The sequence below is a fragment of the Dermochelys coriacea genome, chromosome 7 (assembly GCF_009764565.3).
Source record: "Dermochelys coriacea isolate rDerCor1 chromosome 7, rDerCor1.pri.v4, whole genome shotgun sequence".
NCBI classification, from domain to species: Eukaryota; Metazoa; Chordata; order Testudines; family Dermochelyidae; genus Dermochelys; species Dermochelys coriacea.
Window position 1 is genome coordinate 2,035,487 of NC_050074.1, and position 20,423 is coordinate 2,055,909.

At 40.9% G+C, this 20,423-nt stretch overlaps 1 protein-coding gene across 20 annotated transcripts in view; it reads right to left on the minus strand.

Annotated features, from left to right (window-relative positions):
* Positions 1-20,423, minus strand: part of CFAP20DC (CFAP20 domain containing) — a 175,375-nt gene that overhangs the window by 5,654 nt on the left and 149,298 nt on the right. For 15 of the 20 annotated variants that reach the window (XM_043517957.1, XM_043517956.1, XM_043517949.1 and 12 more), the window contains one exon: positions 6,410-6,501. The exons of 3 other annotated variants lie outside the window; for them this stretch is intronic. In XM_043517957.1, coding sequence (XP_043373892.1) covers positions 6,410-6,501 — 92 coding nt within the window. Of the gene's footprint in view, positions 1-6,409; positions 6,502-7,431; positions 7,580-11,961; positions 13,344-20,423 lie in introns of those variants that run through there. 2 more of the 20 variants (XR_006282468.1, XM_043517953.1) reach the window with 2 other exon arrangements.

The following is a 20,423-nucleotide window of genomic DNA, read 5'->3' on the forward strand; positions in this document are numbered from 1 at the left end:
TTTGACCCGGACTCTGTGGTGGTAACTCTACTGGACCCACTGTCAGATGTGCTGCACAGTTAGCAAAATATTCTTAATGTTTTCTCCAATATGATTTTGGACAATAGGCAAGGTGCTCAGATCTGTATTGTAATTATATGCTCCAGAGTTAATTTATAAATATTGCCAAGAGTTGCACCCTGAGCAACAAGACTGTTTAGCATGGTCCTTAGAGTTCTTTTATGAGCAGTTAAGGCAAGTCAATTGATGAAAAAAGAGGCGAGTTCCAAAGAGTTTTATGTGTGAGTCATTTACTACCCATTTTTTCATATGAAAGATATCAAATAAAATATAATGGAAAATCTAAATCATAAACATCAATGACCAAAGGAAAAAAAAAACTTTTAAAGATATCAAACATATTGGCTCAAATTTTGCTCTCAATTATATCTCTGCAACCCTATTGACTATAAGTCTATTTCTTGTGACACCTGGATATATCTCTGGATATGTTTCTAAAGAAACACATGCTTAAGAATGTAATTGTAAACTTTAAAGTGCAGTGTTTTTATGGAATATTGTCCACTTAGGTATTTCCCTTGAGTTATGCCAGATTATAAAAAATATCTTCCAAATCTTTTATTAACATGAGCAAAATTATATTGACTTTTTTGTTTTAGGATACTGTTAAAGTAGTATATAAAAGATGAAAAGGATATTTTGTATGGGTTATAAATAATTACAGGTATTCATTATGGATATGATTTTATTATCTTTGGCACTTGAGTGTTCATGATTTCAGTCATAAGTTCTTGAAGTCTGGCGATTGCTATTTGTACAACTTCCCAAGATAGATTAGAAAATTAACTATTAAACTAACATTTTGTTTAAAACAAAGATAGGAGGGCAGAGGTTGTTGGTATGAACATTCTGATCCCATTCACCAAGCAGTTCAGGAATTTAAGGGTGAGTAGTAGCATGCAGTTCTTCTGTGAACCTGAGTTAAAGTTGTTATAGTTTATAACAGAATAGGAAATTTTTGTATAATGTCTTTTATACAAAGTACTGCAAACACCCAGTTACCACTTACAAGTCAAATTTTGTCTTGTGTTTGCAGCTGTGAGGGGTTTGTCCACTCAAATGGCTACAAGTACATTTAACACTACTATCGACCCACACAAAATATTTTATCATTAAAGCAAGTGAATTTATGAGGATTTCACAAATTACCTTGGTCAGAGATTCTAGTGAGAATAATAAGGAAAAAACAACAAATTAGCAAATATGCTTTGGTGTCACTTTCTGAACTAAATCTTTCAATTTTCAACCTTATGACCTCCTGAGGTCCCTTCAAACCCTGATATTCTATGATGTTATGAAATTCTAGGGTTACTGCAGCAAGTTTTGGATTCCATAATACTGACATCAAGAATCATCTGAGGCCCCTATCAGAAATATATGTCTAACATGCTTTTAACTCAAGGATTACTGTCCCATTCTCTTTGGTTTATTTAAGCCACTTAACATAACATGTTATTCGATTCTTCAAAGCAAGGTCCCCTCTTGACAGCAGAGTTCTATTTTGCTGTCATAAGCAATTACAAATATACACCTATGAAAAGATTCCCAATTTGAGGGGCATAATCTATTTTAGACAGTAAATCACTGAGACATGTTCATCTCTTGGGCAGCCAAAATACACAGCTGAGATTTATGAGATCTCATACTGAATTCTCTGTACCTGGTGAAAAATATAGGAACCTATTCTATTCCTGAGGGTAGCAGAAAAGAAAAAAGGACCTTTGTAGAAAGAGATGTATTTATTTTAATTCTACTGTTGTTCACTGTCCTGTTTCAGGACATGTTCTTTGTCATCCTCCAGCCAGGGTTGGATTTAGGGGTGCCATGCTCAGGGGTGCTGTTTTTGTTGTTAGCGGCAAAAGGGAAAATAGAATGTTTGAAGTAACATGTTTCAGGTATTCTGTAGGTGGATTCATTTTTCACTGACCTTCTAGAATGTTCTGGACCTTTGTAGAGTCTCATGGAACCTTCCAGGCTTTCTGAGTACTACATTTTCCTCGAACCTCCTAGAAAGTTGTCAGCCATGCCCTTGCGGGTATCTAAGGGGCGGGGCATTGCTAGTCAGTCAGTGAGACATAAGAACGAAGTGAGAGCCCAGCTGCGATATTGTGAACCTTGTTTTATTGTAAAAAGAAAAGGAGTACTTGTGGCACCTTAGAGACTAACAAATTTATTAGAGCATAAGCTTTCGTGAGCTACAGCTCACTTCATCGGATGCATTTGGTGGAAAAAACAGAGGAGAGATTTATATACACACACACAGAGAACATGAAACAATGGGTTTATCATACACACTGTAAGGAGAGTGATCACTTAAGATAAGATAATCCATTACAATCTACATACCACACAGACTATGCTGACAGCTTGTGCCACACACTCTCAAGGAAACTGCGGAACCACCTGATCAACATCCTCTACAGCAAACAGGGAAAGATTAAGAATGAGCTCTCAAAACTGGATACTCTCATAAAGAACCAACCTTCCACACAAACTTCCTCGTGGCTGGACTTTACAAAAACTAGACAAGCCATTTACAAAACACACTTTGATTCTCTACAAAAGAAAAAGGACACTAAGCTATCTAAACTACTATATGCCACAAGGGGCCACAACAATGGTTCCCGTAACCCACCCAGCAATATTGTTAATCTATCCAACTATACTCTTAGCCCAGCGGAAGAATCTGTCCTATCTCGGGGCCTCTCCTTTTGCCCCTCCACCCCCACGAACATGATACAGTTCTGTGGTGACCTAGAATCCTATTTTCGACGTCTCAGACTCAAGGAATATTTCCAACACACCTCTGACCAACATATTAACCCACAGAGACCTTCCTGCCAACACTACAAAAAGAAGGATTCTAGGTGGACTCCTCCTGAAGGTCGAAACAGCAGCCTGGATTTCTACATAGACTGCTTCCGCCGACGTGCACGAGCTGAAATTGTGGAAAAGCAGCATCGCTTACCCCATAACCTCAGCCATGCAGAACACAGTGCCATCCACAGCCTCAGAAACAACTCTGACATCATAATCAAAAAGGCTGACAAAGGAGGTGCTGTCGTCATCATGAATAGGTCAGAGTATGAACAAGAGGCTACTAGGCAGCTCTCCAACACCACTTTCTACAAGCCATTACCCTCTGATCCCAGTGAGAGTTACCAAAAGAAACTACAGCATTTGCTCAAGAAACTCCCTGAAAAAGCACAAGAACAAATCCGCACAGACACACCCCTGGAGCCAGGACCTGGGGTATTCTATCTGCTACCCAAGATCCATAAACCTGGAAATCCTGGACGCCCCATCATCTCAGGCATTGGCACCCTGACAGCAGGATTGTCTGGCTATGTAGACTCCCTCCTCAGGCCCTTCGTTACCAGCACTCCCAGCTATCTTCGAGACACCACCGATTTCCTGAGGAAACTACAGTCCATTGGTGATCTTCCTAAAAACACCATCCTAGCCACTATGGATGTAGAAGCCCTCTACACCAACATTCCACACAAAGATGGACTACAAGCCGTCAGGAACAGTATCCCCGATACTGTCACGGCTAACCTGGTGGCAGAACTTTGTGACTTTGTCCTGACCCATAACTATTTCACATTTGGTGACAACGTATACCTTCAAATCAGCGGCACTGCGATGGGTACCCGCATGGCCCCACAGTATGCCAACATTTTTATGGCTGACTTAGAACAACGCTTCCTCAGCTCTCGTTCCCTAATGCCCCTACTCTACTTGCGCTACATTGATGACATCTTCATCATCTGGACCCATGGAAAAGAAGCTCTTGAGGAATTCCACCATGATTTCAACAATTTCCATCCCACCATCAACCTCAGCCTGGACCAGTCCACACAAGAGATCCACTTCCTGGACACTACGGTGCTAATAAGCGATGGTCACATAAACACCACCCTATATCGGAAACCTACTGACCGCTATTCCTACCTACATGCCTCTAGCTTTCATCCAGATCATACCACTCGATCCATTGTCTACAGCCAAGCGCTACGATATAACCGCATTTGCTCCAACCCCTCAGACAGAGACAAACACCTACAAGATCTCTATCATGCATTCCTACAACTACAGTACCCACCTGCTGAAGTGAAGAAACAGATTGACAGAGCCAGAAGAGTACCCAGAAGTCACCTACTACAGGACAGGCCCAACAAAGAAAACAACAGAACGCCACTAGCCATCACCTTCAGCCCCCAACTAAAACCCCTCCAACGCATCATCAAGGATCTACAACCTATCCTGAAGGACGAGCCATCGCTCTCTCAGATCTTGGGAGACAGACCAGTCCTTGCTTACAGACAGCCCCCCAATCTGAAGCAAATACTCACCAGCAACCACACACCACACAACAGAACCACTAACCCAGGAACCTATCCTTGCAACAAAGCCCGTTGCCAACTCTGTCCACATATCTATTCAGGGGATACCATCATAGGGCCTAATCACATCAGCCACACCATCAGAGGCTCGTTCACCTGTGCATCTACCAATGTGATATATGCCATCATGTGCCAGCAATGCCCCTCTGCCATGTACATTGGCCAAACTGGACAGTCTCTACGTAAAAGAATGAATGGACACAAATCAGACGTCAAGAATTATAACATTCAAAAACCAGTTGGAGAACACTTCAATCTCTCTGGTCACTCGATCACAGACCTAAGAGTGGCTATCCTTCAACAAAAAAGCTTCAAAAACAGACTCCAACGAGAGACTGCTGAATTGGAATTAATTTGCAAACTGGATACAATTAATTTAGGCTTGAATAGAGACTGGGAATGGATGAGTCATTACACAAAGTAAAACTATTTCCCCATGGTATTTCTCCCTCCCACCCCACCCCCCACTGTTCCTCTGATATTCTTGTTAACTGCTGGAATTAGCCTACCTGCTTGTCACCATGAAAGGTTTTCCTCCTTCCCCCCCCCTGCTGTTGGTGATGGCTTATCTTAAGTGATCACTCTCCTTACAGTGTGTATGATAAACCCATTGTTTCATGTTCTCTGTGTGTGTGTATATAAATCTCTCCTCTGTTTTTTCCACCAAATGCATCCGATGAAGTGAGCTGTAGCTCACGAAAGCTTATGCTCTAATAAATTTGTTAGTCTCTAAGGTGCCACAAGTACTCCTTTTCTTTTTGCGAATACAGACTAACACGGCTGCTACTCTGAAACTTGTTTTATTGTGTAATTGTGACAGTGTACTTGTGTTTTAAGATTTGAAGAGTGTAAGTAGTGACTAATAAAGGACATATTTAATGAGACGCCAGAGATATCTGTCAAACCCCTGTCTCTGCAGCAATATAAAAGAAATACCGTACTTCTTTTGCTATACTTAACACGTAACGTTTGATGACTTTCTAAGACTGTGGAATACAGATTTTTGCTCTCCCTAATACTGTCCGTTTCCCCCCATAGAAAATAAAAGATGCCCCTGAAGAAGCCTTCAGGAGCTCAGTATAGGAAGCAAAAAGCTCAGTTGCAATCTAGTTTGCAGCACGGGGCAAATTTTACAGAGCTTATGACAGGGATAAAATATGAATGCAAATTGTGCATCAAAGTCGTGAAATGGGCTACAAATGCAATAAAAATAAGGTATTCAAAAGTTTAACAAATGGGGGCGGGGGCACCAAAGGCACTCCTTGCCGGGAGCACCATTTGGTCTAGGACCAGACCTGCCTTCATCGAAGAACCTTAACATATGGGTGCTGCTATCATGTTAGGTGATGACTGAACATTGTTTAACAGTCCTCAAGAGCCACACCAAGCTTTCATTTAGGACATGATTTGAACTCTTTACTCACATAAGCAATGCTTACTCATCAGAGTAGTTTCATTTAACTCAATGGAGCTATTCTTGTGTGTAGGGATTATTTGCATGAGTAAAGGTTGCAGCCTCATGTTTACATATCCCCTCTACATGGACTCTCCATTCCTACCTCCTTCTACCCCCGCCCCAAGGAGCAACATCCCTTTTCAAAATAAACAGGATGCATTTCCTTCCAGAGTTAATCCATACTGCTCTTCATTAGCAGACAACAGTCACTGTGCAAATGAGTTCTCCATTTATCAGAGACTGAAAGTGTTTCCTGACTGACTCTACCAGCCTGAGCTGACAGTAAGAATCAGAGGACTTAAAGAGTCAGACCCAGAATTTAGCTCCATGGAAGTGCAACCAAATGACCACATATACTTCTGTTAAATGCTGACTTCTGCAAGGAAGTCAAAGAACAATATTGAGCAATACTTCTCTGTTACAATTTGTAAATTATTACACATTCTTCACATATTCTCCTCACTGTCCCATCTTTATAAATTCCTACCTGGAATATTTAGACTTGCTGAAGCTTCAATATGCTTTGCTAGCTCTTGGCTTGGAAGAATTATGGGGGGGCTGAACACATTTAACCAGTCCCTGAAAAAGATGAATCCAAATGTCAGTCATTCTGAACAAAGTTGTTTTGTTCCTCCCTAAATCTCACAATTAAGTTAAAAAATTTTCATAAACATCTTAGGTGTGGTGAAACAAAATAAAGATAGATTTCCAGATGTTATCAAATTATGTGCTTTTCACATTTAATAAACTCAATAGCAGCAGTCCTCAAACGTTTGAAAATTAAGGTGTACTTAGCAGCAAAATGAGTATCTCCTAGGTAGAAATCTCTAGACAGTTCTACAGTGAGCCCTAAAGCTCACAAAGTAATTTTCCTTCAAGTAAACACATTCAGGAATATGGGCATTTGACTATAACAGAAAATATCTGAACAACAACAAAACCCACCTGTATTTTAAAATTGCCCATTTTCTGTGCATTGCATTTGAGATACTGCTAACACCAATTACTAAACCAAAATTAATGAAATAAGCACAGTTAACCAACTATACAATGGAATTTCATAATCACAGACAAATACACATTAAAACACATTCATAACAACACATCTATAAAGACTTCTCATGGACTTTCTTGCTAATGGAGTATTTTCCAACAACATTTTATTTTGTTTCTCTAATTATAGCAGACAGAAAAATTCCTATATGGCAGCAAATTACACGTTTCTATTAAACTGCAACACAGTTAGCTCATTATATGAATATACTTGCATAATCATATACATACACATATTTACACATGTATACACTTCTGGTCTGATTTTCAAAGGAACATTTGTTTTTATTTACTGCATTATTATTTCCAGAATATATCCAACAAAAGTGACAGGGAAGAAGAATGTTCAGTGTAGTAAAAAAAAAAAAAAAAGAAAAAAAAAAAAGGAAAATTAACAACATGTACCAGACCCCTATAAATGAGAAAATTATACAACAGTATCATAAGTCTTATTACCCACAATCCATGATGGCAGAGGGAGAGAGAGAAGAGAGCGTAGTAGCACAACCACAGTAAGACCATATGCTCTTCTGGGCAGGGCCCATGTTTTTGTTATGTGTTGGTCCCATGCTTAATACAATAGGCTTGAAATGCCTCGGTGCTACTGCAGTACAAACAATAAAAACAACAATATGTACACATTCACTAGGATACCTTTTTGTATAACTACCACAGAGCTAAGAAATGCAGAGTAAATTAAGTACACATTTTACTCGCTGAATATATAGTTAGAAGACTATGGAGAAGGACCCCTCCTGGACCCAGCTGCTGCAGTGGTGTTTTGCTTCAGTAAATAACAAGATTTGGTGGGCCTTCGGTAATTAAGAAGGGAGCCTGGGCCAGTTTAATCCATGGATGGCTTATTTATCCCTTATTTAACTTGACCTGCTTTTTATGCCTTTGTTGCACTTTGTATTTTCTAAAGCTTTGTGAAATGACTTTCATGTTATCATGTGTTCACACAAAATCCAGTTGTTCATATACTGCACTCCATTTGTTGCAGTTGAATGTGGTATGACCCAGAAAGCATCATATTTCAGCTAATGGAGAATAAAACAGTCCTTAGGGAAATATGTGTTTTGGTTGCAGACTGAGCTGCAGACTTTTTTACCAACAGAATTTGGGCAGAAGTTGCAGCATCAGCATGCTCATGTTACCAGGGCAGTTCTTTCACATTACACTGTGAATCAAACCAGCTCTTGCACACCACTATGGGGCCATGTTTCAATATGGAAAAATAGCTGCAAGTACACGGGCCCATCAGTTTTTACTGCAGAACTCTGGTATTTCAGAACTTCCACATAAACCATGAACTAGCCTTAAATGCGTTAAAAGCCTTAACAGTTGAACACGGAATCCCGATGTGGACCTTGGTAAACAATCCTACCTTGTTAGATTAAGGCATGTCTCCAGATATAAACCTAGATCCCTCCTGCTGGGCCAAGCTGTGATGAGTGCAAAACTGAAGGTGGCGGGGGAGGGAGGGAAGGGACAAAAGTGCCTTTAAAGGTGCCACCCTTATGTTTGCCTCATGCTGGGGCTGGTTTAGGACTGGGTGGGTTTCTGGCATACATCAGAGCAATTTCAGGGCTGCCATAACTAATACCTTATTGGTCGTGGTTCCAATGGGCTGTTCCAGCAGCCAGACACAGGGATGTCCTGGGCACGTCCCTATGCCGTAGGCCAGGAGGACGAGGTGTAAGAGCTGCTAAGGTGGCTCTTAACCACTCAGTGATTCCTCTGGACTAGGGGAATGCTCATGAAGCCAGCCAGATCTGCTGGCTTTTCACTACTTTCTGCTGCCAGCTTGGGGCCCATGATCTGGCACATAATAAATATGTAAGGTACTGGTGCTTACAGTGCTTTCTGCAAATCCAGGCTGACCTGAGATAACACAAACTAGGATTTATTTCTGAAAGAGAAACCTGGCAGAGCTCAGTTGGATGCTGTGGCTGCTAAAATAGGCCTTTTGCTTTCCTTCTCTCAGTTGGTTCTTGTGCTGCTGCTGCATGTTATTGCTTCTACATCATCTGCTACTGGTATGTACACACAATCTGGGGTGAATCTGGGGACATACACCTGCTCTTTTGCAGCCCAGATGAAAAAACCTAATTTTCCACCTCAGAAAACACAACTGCTGGGGCAGAACTTCACCAAGTACAATAGAGGATTTAAAGAGATATATATTGAATTTTCCATAATTTTAATATGTACAAAATAAAATTTAAAATGTTCTTTTATACCATCCTTGTATTTGCACCTAGATGACCAACGTCACAACCAGTCCTAGCTACCACTGAGCTACTGGCAGTGAGGACCAGTCCACACAGTGCACGCAACAGTATACTTTCTCCAGACTGCTCATTACCATTTCTCTCTACCACTCTCCACACACACATTCTCCAAAAACACCCTAAAGAGTATCCCGTTCCACCCAAGTGTCCAAAGCGTCACAGAATGCCAGTTTGGTAATAGAGTGCCCTACAACGCACAGAGTCACAGTTAAAAACACTTCAGTTGCTGCGATTTGCATTTCTGGTATTATCTTGAGCACAAGCTCTTCAGTTTTTGTGCTTCTGCTGGGACCAGGGTTTAATCATAATTAGCTGACATTATATTTAATCTCAGATTTGACCTGGTTCATGCTGTGTGGTCAGTCATGATCAAGCATCGTGACAGCTAACTTGACTCTTCACAATCACATTCAAACACCATTATGTTTTGAGTGAAGACAAGCTCCAAGAGTAATTACAGGGGGAATTGAAAGAATATAAAATGTAATGTTTTGCTGGAGCATGCATCTTAATATCCTACACCAGCAAAAAACACCACAAAATCTTTAAGGAACAGTGGTGGGTCAGATCCAAAGAGAGAGAGAGGACTAGACTGTGTCTCATCTAAAGGACAGTACCTCCAGCAGGTGCCTATTAATACCATGCTAGTGCAATGGCCAATTTTTAAACTGCAATATCTTGGCTCTTTAAAATTTTTTTCTTTTCAATTTAATATTTGATAATATTTTGTTGGCCAAAAGTTACTTTTAAATTTGAAGCCATTCAAACAAATGCATGTTAAAAATGGACCTCATATTTCCACACATGACCAACCCAACCTTTTCCAAAATTGGCAAACAAAATTCCTATCTGTGTTGAGATCTTGTCTGCCAACTTTCAGAGATGCAACTGATTGATAAGCCTCTAAAAAGTGGGTTTCTTGTGGAAATGCTGACAGATGCTTTACTCTAGCAGCCAAGGCAGGCATTAGGCACACATGAAACTTGTACCTAGGGGCTCAGCTTTCAAGAAAGCGCCTAAGATAGCATGTGTGTGTGAGCGGGAGAGAGTATAAGTGAGCTACATTTTTATAACATTCCTTGTTGAAATCGTTTTTATACCTTTGTATAAAATAAGAAGTCTAGCAGACAACTGGTCATTAGAATGCTCAGCAATGTAGATTGTGGGCTGCATGTCTAATTTATCCTTCATCTTACACTGACTGAAGAAATAATCTTCTTAAAGAAGCCAGTTTATCTCCTCAAAACAGAAAAACTAATCAAGCATTTTGATTAATTAGAGACACCCTCTGTTTATGCTATTGTCAAGACCTCAAGCTGTAATCAATACAATCAACACACTGGGACCTCGCTATGGCTTTCTTGATAACAAAGTTGAATGCTAAACAGTACACTCTTTGACATTGTGAGTTACATTACGTGAAAGCCCAGAAGAGGCAGTTTTCATAAACATTCACAGTTAGGTTTAGCACTGACTTTGACACCAAGATTCTTACAGTAATTCTTACAGTAATACAGAGACTCTAAGGTGCCACAAGTACTCCTCTTTCTTTTTGCTGATACAGACTAACTCTGAAACCTATACAATGTTACCATCTCGTTCCCTTTTTCCTCCAGTATTTGTATCAGAAAATCTGTCTTATATATTCAGGAAGTAATTATAATCAGGGGTTTGAGCATTGAGAACCAGGGTTGGGAGTTCAATCCTTGAGGAGTCCATTTAGGGATTGGGGCAAAAATTGGCGTTTGGTCCTGCTTTGGTCAGGGGGATGGACTAGATGACCTCCTGAGGTCCCTTCCAACCCTGATATTCTATTCTATTCTATGATAATATATTGAAAATCACAAGATAGTTGAGCATCATTTAAAAATGAACATAATCGTTTGTATTTCTGTAAACAGCTTCTGTTATAGCTATGTGACAAACTTAATTAATCTTTGCAACAAATTGTGCCGATCAGTAAAGTATGCTTGGGAAACCTTGCCAGTACTTTATAACTAGCATGGATACAAAGACTTTGCCAGTGACAGTAACAGTAGCATATCACAACTGTCACCATTAACAATCAATTGCTAGCAACAGCAGAATTCAGGAGCACTGCAGGTCCCTTCTTGAAACATTAGGGCTTGCCAACACCGTGTGGCAAAGTGCACCAGAGGGGTGTGATTTGTAAAGTTAACAGTCCCACATAGACCCTATTGGCCTGCTCTAACAGGTACCTCTCACACAATGCAGACAGATCTGGACGAGCTCCCCCTCCTGGACATTCGCCAGACTGTGAGGGGCTACAACAGCTGGATCCCGTGTGTTTTAAACCTCCAGAATCTGAACTGAGACTAGATTCTGCTGTTGTCCTGGGCCTCTAGGCACACCTGTGGGGTGTACACCCTCTGTTTAGCAACCCCTCCTGAGAGCTGCAACCATGCTGCCCGCTGCCCACTGCCCAGCCCCTGGAACCAGTGCCGACCCCCTCCCCCGTAGCTTAAACACAGCCTCGCCCAGAACGCCAGCTGTGTAAACATGCTGGGTCCAAAGGTTAACTCTCCAAGGGCACATGCAACTTGTAACACATAAAACCCAGGCACTTTGCACAGGATTCTAACACCATTGTTCTTTATTTAATTACCTGAGGAATATAAATATCTATACAAAAATAAACCCTTCAAACATTTTCCTGCCTCAGTTTCCTCACCACTCCAAAGCATTCTTTGGGCTAGGTCAGAGCTGTCTAGCGGCATTCAGGATCCTCCTGCTGCAGCACATGGTCTGTGTTCCGAAAATGGAGCTTCTTCTCACCAGCCAGCTTTCTCTGACTAATCTGTCCCCTTCTTCTCTCCTGCCCAAAGCTTTCTTGGTAATTCTGCGTGTCTTTTTTAAATGCCTGCCTTGTTACTTCTGTCTTTTTGTCTTGTTGGGAAATTTCCACACTCCACTCTCTGCTCCCTACAGACAAGCAGAAGGAAGTAGCTTCTCCTAGGCTCCAGCTAACTCACTGTCCTGCCATTGTACCTGGTCTGGGAGGGATGTGCTTAAACTTTGTCAGGAATGGTGGATACAAAACAGATAGAGACACTGTCCCTGAAACAGCAACATCATAACAACCACCTCACAATATCAACCAGAATTCAGAAATTGTACAGACAGATTTCCCAGATCGTCATAGCTTCATACCCTGATTTTCATAGTCATGATCTGTTTTTATGGGACAGGGTGAGGCTGGAGCTAGTCAAATAGTAAAAAAAATAATAATTAATAAGCACATTTGTGAATGAATCTGGCATATTTGTTCCACGGTTATTCGTTTTTATGAGTATTCAGAAAACAAGTTTATTTGCTCAAAATTATTGTAAAGCCCAAACTTTATACAAGTTTTAGCACATTTATCTCAAAATCCAAACAGAAAGCGTGTTATTTATTATATGCTATTGATTATTCTTCTGCGTAAAAAAACTGAGTTGTCCAATCAGGGAGCAGAAAAAATATCATTTGACTTATGTGACCAGTCAGACACTGACAATGATGAACAGTAAATAGTTGAAGAGGACTTATGTAGGAACAACTGATAGGTGATATTTAATTGCATAAACTATTTCGTGAATATTTAGGAATATAAGATGAGGACAGGTTCATGAATGATTCACAAGCAGATGAAAAGGGCTGAATTTGTCAAATAACTTATTGGCAATGAATAATTTCACTAACTCTACATGAGGTCAAAACACCCCAATTTGTGGGCCAAAGCTACAAAAATATTTTGAAGAAATACAGAAACAAAATTTCTACCTCTCGGGTTAGTATCCATAAAGCACTTGGTATATGGGATTTCTCATGTGCATAATGTTAAGCACATGTGTAAGCATTCGGATGACTGGGGCTTTACATTGTAATGTATAATGTACATGTAGTTGGAGAAGTCATCTTATTTTATGGTAACAGTTCCATTAAAATAACAAATGGGCGCTCTTCAAAACTGGCTTTACAGTGACTTTAGGAGCGATGAAGCCCATTAACAATGAACAACAAGAAAAGATGTTTGTGCTGTGTATGTAACTTCTGGTTCATCTTATATCTGTTCTGGGGATACAAAATGTGGAAATCAAATTTCAGTTACTGCCATCAGCTATGTCATAGAATCATAGAATCATAGAATATCAGGGTTGGAAGGGACCCCAGAAGGTCATCTAGTCCAACCCCCTGCTCAAAGCAGGACCAAGTCCCAGTTAAATCATCCCAGCTAGGGCTTTGTCAAGCCTGACCTTAAAAACCTCTAAGGAAGGAGATTCTACCACCTCCCTAGGTAACGCATTCCAGTGTTTCACCACCCTCTTAGTGAAAAAGTTTTTCCTAATATCCAATCTAAACATCCCCCATTGCAACTTGAGACCATTACTCCTCGTTCTGTCATCTGCTACCATTGAGAACAGTCTAGATCCATCCTCTTTGAAACCCCCTTTCAGGTAGTTGAAAGCAGCTATCAAATCCCCCCTCATTCTTCTCTTCTGCAGACTAAACAATCCCAGCTCCCTCAGCCTCTCCTCATAAGTCATGTGCTCTAGACCCCTAATCATTTTCGTTGCCCTTCGTTGTACTCTTTCCAATTTATCCACATCCTTCCTGTAGTGTGGGGCCCAAAACTGGACACAGTACTCCAGATGAGGCCTCACCAGTGTCGAATAGAGGGGAACGATCACGTCCCTCGATCTGCTCGCTATGCCCCTACTTATACAACCCAAAATGCCATTGGCCTTCTTGGCAACAAGGGCACACTGCTGACTCATATCCAGCTTCTCGTCCACTGTCACCCCTAGGTCCTTTTCCGCAGAACTGCTGCCGAGCCATTCGGTCCCTAGTCTGTAGCGGTGCATTGGATTCTTCCATCCTAAGTGCAGGACCCTGCATTTATCCTTATTGAACCTCATTAGATTTCTTTTGGCCCAATCCTCCAATTTGTCTAGGTCCTTCTGTATCCTATCCCTCCCCTCCAGCGTATCTACCACTCCTCCCAGTTTGGTATCATCCGCAAATTTGCTGAGAGTGCAATCCACACCATCCTCCAGATCATTTATGAAGATATTGAACAAAACGGGCCCCAGGACCGACCCCTGGGGCACTCCACTTGACACCGGCTGCCAACTAGACATGGAGCCATTGATCACTACCCGTTGAGCCCGACAATCTAGCCAGCTTTCTACCCACCTTATAGTGCATTCATCCAGCCCATACTTCCTTAACTTGCTGACAAGAATGCTGTGGGAGACCGTGTCAAAAGCTTTGCTAAAGTCAAGAAACAATACATCCACTGCTTTCCCTTCATCCACAGAACCAGTAATCTCATCATAAAAGGCGATTAGATTAGTCAGGCATGACCTTCCCTTGGTGAATCCATGCTGACTGTTCCTGATCACTTTCCTCTCCTCTAAGTGCTTCAGGATTGATTCTTTGAGGACCTGCTCCATGATTTTTCCAGGGACTGAGGTGAGGCTGACCGGCCTGTAGTTCCCAGGATCCTCCTTCTTCCCTTTTTTAAAGATGGGCACTACATTAGCCTTTTTCCAGTCATCCGGGACTTCCCCCGTTCGCCACGAGTTTTCAAAGATAATGGCCAAGGGCTCTGCAATCACAGCCGCCAATTCCTTCAGCACTCTCGGATGCAATTCGTCCGGCCCCATGGACTTGTGCACGTCCAGCTTTTCTAAATAGTCCCTAACCACCTCTATCTCTACAGAGGGCTGGCCATCTCTTCCCCATTTTGTGTTGCCCAGCACAGCAGTCTGGGAGCTGACCTTGTTAGTGAAAACAGAGGCAAAAAAAGCATTGAGTACATTAGCTTTTTCCACATCCTCTGTCACTAGCTTGCCTCCCTCATTCAGTAAGGGGCCCACACTTTCCTTGGCTTTCTTCTTGTTGCCAACATACCTGAAGAAACCCTTCTTGTTACTCTTGACATCTCTTGCTAGCTGCAGCTCCAGGTGCGATTTGGCCCTCCTGATATCTTTCCTACATGCCCGAGCAATATTTTTATACTCTTCCCTGGTCATATGTCCAAGCTTCCACTTCTTGTAAGCTTCTTTTTTATGTTTAAGATCCGCTAGGATTTCACCATTAAGCCAAGCTGGTCGCCTGCCATATTTACTATTCTTTCGAGTCATCGGGATGGTTTGTCCCTGTAACCTCAACAGGGATTCCTTGAAATACAGCCAGCTCTCCTGGACTCCCTTTCATGTTAGTCCCCCAGGGGATCCTGGCCATCTGTTCCCTGAGGGAGTCAAAGTCTGCTTTCCTGAAGTCCAGGGTCCGTATCCTGCTGCTTACCTTTCTTCCCTGCGTCAGGATCCTGAACTCAACCAACTCATGGTCACTGCCTCCCAGATTCCCATCCACTTTTGCTTCCCCCACTAATTCTACCCGGTTTGTGAGCAGCAGGTCAAGAAAAGCGCTCCCCCTAGTTGGCTCCCCTAGCACTTGCACCAGGAAATTGTCCCCTACGCTTTCCAAAAACTTCCTGGATTGTCTATGCACCGCTGTATTGCTCTCCCAGCAGATATCAGGAAAATTAAAGTCACCCATGAGAATCAGGGCATGCGATCTAGTAGCTTCCGTGAGTTGCCGGAAGAAAGCCTCATCCACCTCATCCCCCTGGTCCGGTGGTCTATAGCAGACTCCCACCATGACATCACTCTTGTTGCACACACTTCTAAACTTAATCCAGAGACACTCAGGTTTTTCCACAGTTTCGTACCGGAGCTCTGAGCAGTCATACTGCTCCCTTACATACAGTGCTACTCCCCCACCTTTTCTGCCCTGCCTGTCCTTCCTGAACAGTTTATAACCATCCATGACTGTACTCCAGTCATGTGAGTTATCCCACCAAGTCTCTGTTATTCCAATCACGTCATAATTCCTTGACATCACCAGGACCTCCAGTTCTCCCTGCTTGTTTCCAAGGCTTTGTGCATTTGTATATAAGCACTTGAGATAACCTGTTGATCGCCCCTCATTCCCAGTATGAGGCAGGAGCCCTCCCCTCACAGACCTTCCTGCCTGTGCTTCCTCCCGGTATCCCGCTTTCCCACTTACCTCAGGGCTTTGGTCTCCTTCCCCCGGTGAACCTAGTCAATAATAGTGCTGCAGTCATCTTAGTCTTAAACTGCCCATTACTGCCTCTAAAAACTCTTCAGTTTTGCTGTTTGAACATTCTCACCATTACTTAAATCAAAAATGCCATAAAACCATGAGAAATTCCTAATGGCGATAACTGTTCATTTTTTCTCAACTCCAGGTCAGAAAACAACATTTCTATAATGGATAATAGAGAGACTGTGCCGAAGCATAGTAAGATGCATTACCTACAAAGATACACAGTATATTTATACATACAAATCAGGGAAAGAGAGATTTTCAAGTGCACATTTTAACAGAATGCTTAAACAGTACTCAAATACATATGTTGGTATGTCTACATTTTATTTTGCAATATAAGTTTGTATGACTTGAAAAATATATTTTAAAAAGAAATATCACAATTATTTTAAGGTCAAACTGGCAATATGTTGATGATTAAAAAATGCAGGGCATGAGCTATATTTTATTACTCTCCTAGAGTGTTATTGTAGTTTTAAAATATCATTAAATCAGCACAAACCAACACTTATCATTTCCTGCACATTTTTCACAGTGAGCTGCATTCTGACTATGAGTAATCTGTTAATCTGTTCTTTTCCTCACAATCCGTCAAAGTGACAGATTCATTCCATCCCTAATACATAATATCTTCATTTACTGTATGCCTTACTGGAACTTTCTTTTTTGCTAGTACTGAGATTTAGAAAATCACAAGCAAATTTACAGAATGTCACAAGCTCTTGGTCTTGCCTCTTTTCTGCTATCCACCACTTCAGGAAATCCAGCCTGTCACAGTTCAGGGTAACTGCACCTGTAGTTCCCCACAGTGGACCAGACAGGGAACCCAATCTTGGGCTTCCAGATCCCCAGCTGTTGCCTGTCTTGGGTGAAGACTTGCGTTCCTCTCCCTTCTGACTGGGGTATTTCCAGGCTACAAGCTCCCTGCCTTTACGGTCTATTTCCCAGCACAGACAAGTTGCCCAAGAACTCCTGCTGGCTTTCTCTTTTGAGACAGTTAACAGGTGTAATTGCTACAGATGTAAGTTACCACACAGCACTTCCTACTGAAGCCTAATTTATTCTTAAGGTAAAAGGTACTACAAAGAAAACATATTAAAAACAATAAAAGAAACTACACATATTAACAAGCTTACTAGAACTGACCCCAGCCCTAACATGGATTCTTGTAGGATCAGTGCTTCAACCCCCCCACTCACTGGGGTTCTGCTGTGGTCATGAGTTCATCACAGTTTCAGCTCAGAACAAGCCCCCAGTCCTTACAACCATTCCCTGAGGACTGGGGCCCTCTGTGGACTAGGGGTCCTGTCTATTTGCTGGATCAAGAAGAAAAGGACCTGAAACAGTTTAAAACCAGGCTATTTATCCAAAACTCTTTGTCTGTTGGTCCCTGGAGAATCCAGTTTGAATTAATATATGCACGTTTCTCCAGGAGGTGGCTTCAAAGTGTTGATAATGGAGGTAGCAAATTAGCATACCCCCCCCACTAGGGAAGAGAAGGTACATACAATTCCACAATAACACATACACAATTGCATTTTTAACACAATGGACCCCAAAGGTATTAATACTAATTCAATAAGGTTTAATTTAATTCAATAAAGTTTATCTAAATTCCATAAGGTTTGTTCAAGATATTACAGGATATTGTCAGTCTATTACAAGGCCAACTAAATGCTCAGTAATCCTAAAGGAAGCAAAGAGATTTTTATTTTTAAACCTGACTAATTTAATTTTTAATGACTGAATAATTAAAAAGAAAAGGAGTACTTGTGGCACCTTAGAGACTAACAAATTTATTTGAGCATAAGCTTTTGTGAGCTACAGCTCACTTCATCGAATGCATTCAGTGGAAAGCTTATGCTCAAATAAATTTGTTAGTCTCTAAGGTGCCACAAGTACTCCTTTTCTTTTTGTGAATACAGACTAACACGGCTGCTACTCTGAAACCTGAATAATTAAAGAAGAGGTCACTAAAACTACAAGTGAGATTGTACACAGAGATCCTAATTTGGCTCCTATTAAAGTATCTTTCCATTGGCTTCCATGGAAGCAGAATCAGGTCCAGAGAGAGTAAAGCAGTCATGAATTCTACAATTGAGGTAGACCCTCAGCTGGTGTAAACACTGTAAATCAGCATAGGTACACTGATATCAGTTGGCTTACAGCAGTTGAGAATCTACTCTATTAAATCTAACAGGATTTGCTTTCAATGTCAGCTGGATATATTTTAGTAGTTTATTAAAAACAAAAAACACAGGAATATTCATTTACATTAGGCTGAAAACGGTAGTGAAAGGCCTGCAGGTTAATAATCATTTAATAATAAATAGATCTTGCTATTTGGTGGTCAGATCTTCCTTAAGTAAGTATGCACAACTCCCATCATGTTTTACGTTTCGTAGGAGTTAAACTGAAATTTTACTTAAAGACTAAAGTTCTATTTTATTATACTGGTGACTTGCTGGCTAGATTTCAAATTTGGTGTTCACTGCTCTTTTTGCATTATAAATGATGCCAACAGAGAAAAACAATATTTTATTACCTAATTTAACTAAGAATATTATGCCCTTTCTTCTTTGTTCACTTTGATTCATTTGTTTATCAGTGTATTGGCTGTATAAGTTGCAGTAAGGAAGATTTTAAAGGCAAATAAGTTACTTGGCAAAATTCCTGCATATTCACATTTAATCTCAGTCAAATAGACGATAATAAAGCATATCAATTATCCACTGTCATCACTTGCATTCACTTGTCTGGTAGTTCAAATGCCCAAACATTTAACAAAGTGTCAATTGGTGGGGGTTTTATAAAATTAAAAGGCTGAATACAAGCAAATCATTAATTTTAAGAATTACATTTTAATATTTCATCAATTCATAAAACGCCTTCTAACTAGTCTTGTTGCGGCTAACATTGTTTGCTTTCTCTCATCCAGTCAACCCCCAGCAGCATTCTTCTGTCCTACGCCATAGACTGCATCCCATTTATTCTTAATGGATGACTAGGGAGCTACGGGCTTTTAAAAATCAATGGACAAGTACAACTCAATGGAACAATAATTTTAACGTTAATATAATCAAAATAGTTAACAGTTGTGCTGTTGAGAACAAAACCTGAAAAATACTCTTCCTTTTCTGTGAGAGGAATCATTTAAACAAATATATTCAAGATGAGATTGGACTTTTGGGATATAATTACACTGGCCTTGTTTTATTTTGATATAACAACAGTATAAAATGAAGCCGTAAACTAAATTAATGTGGCAAAAACTATGCTTTTGCAGTGTAATCTGCTTTTAAAAGTAGCAAGTTTTTTCAATAAAAGCAGTAGGATAACTACAAAGGAATGCTGAGTAAGAAACTCTTTTGTGTAGCAGAGCAGATGTATAATTTACCATGTCGTAACCCATCCCCAGAAAATTATAAAAATTAATGACTTGTCTAAAAGGAAAGTGAACTTTGGAAGTTACATGAGACTGACTGATACCATCCTGGAAAAAGGGATATAGGACGCTAATCCTGTAACTCTCTCTGTGTAGGTGACCCTTATGTCTGTGTGGAGACAACTTCAGGATCAGGATGTAAGCGAATTCCTGCTTTGCCTTGTGTGCCTGGCAGTCTGCTTCAATGGAGTCTCAAAGAAACCCCATTAATCCCACCCCTACACCCTGGGGACACTCTTGTGTTGCAAGGGTAACAATGGTCTTATTTTGCTAGAAATATGCCTCTGTACTGTGAGCAGCTGGATCTCTGTGGAACCTAGGAGTGTCAACTTGATGACATGACTGAACTTAACAATGCCCCCGGAAGTGAGAGGTTGCTCCTCAACCTATTGTAGGTCTCTAGAGCTACAGATCACAGTGTTGACACTGAGCTAGCTTAAACCTCCACACTGTTTTAGTGGCATAGTAAAAGAGGCTAATCTATATGAATAAGCTGTTTAGGATAGTGGTTCTCAAACTAGGGCCGCCACTTGTTCAGGGAAAGCCCCATGTGGGCTGGGCCGGTTTGT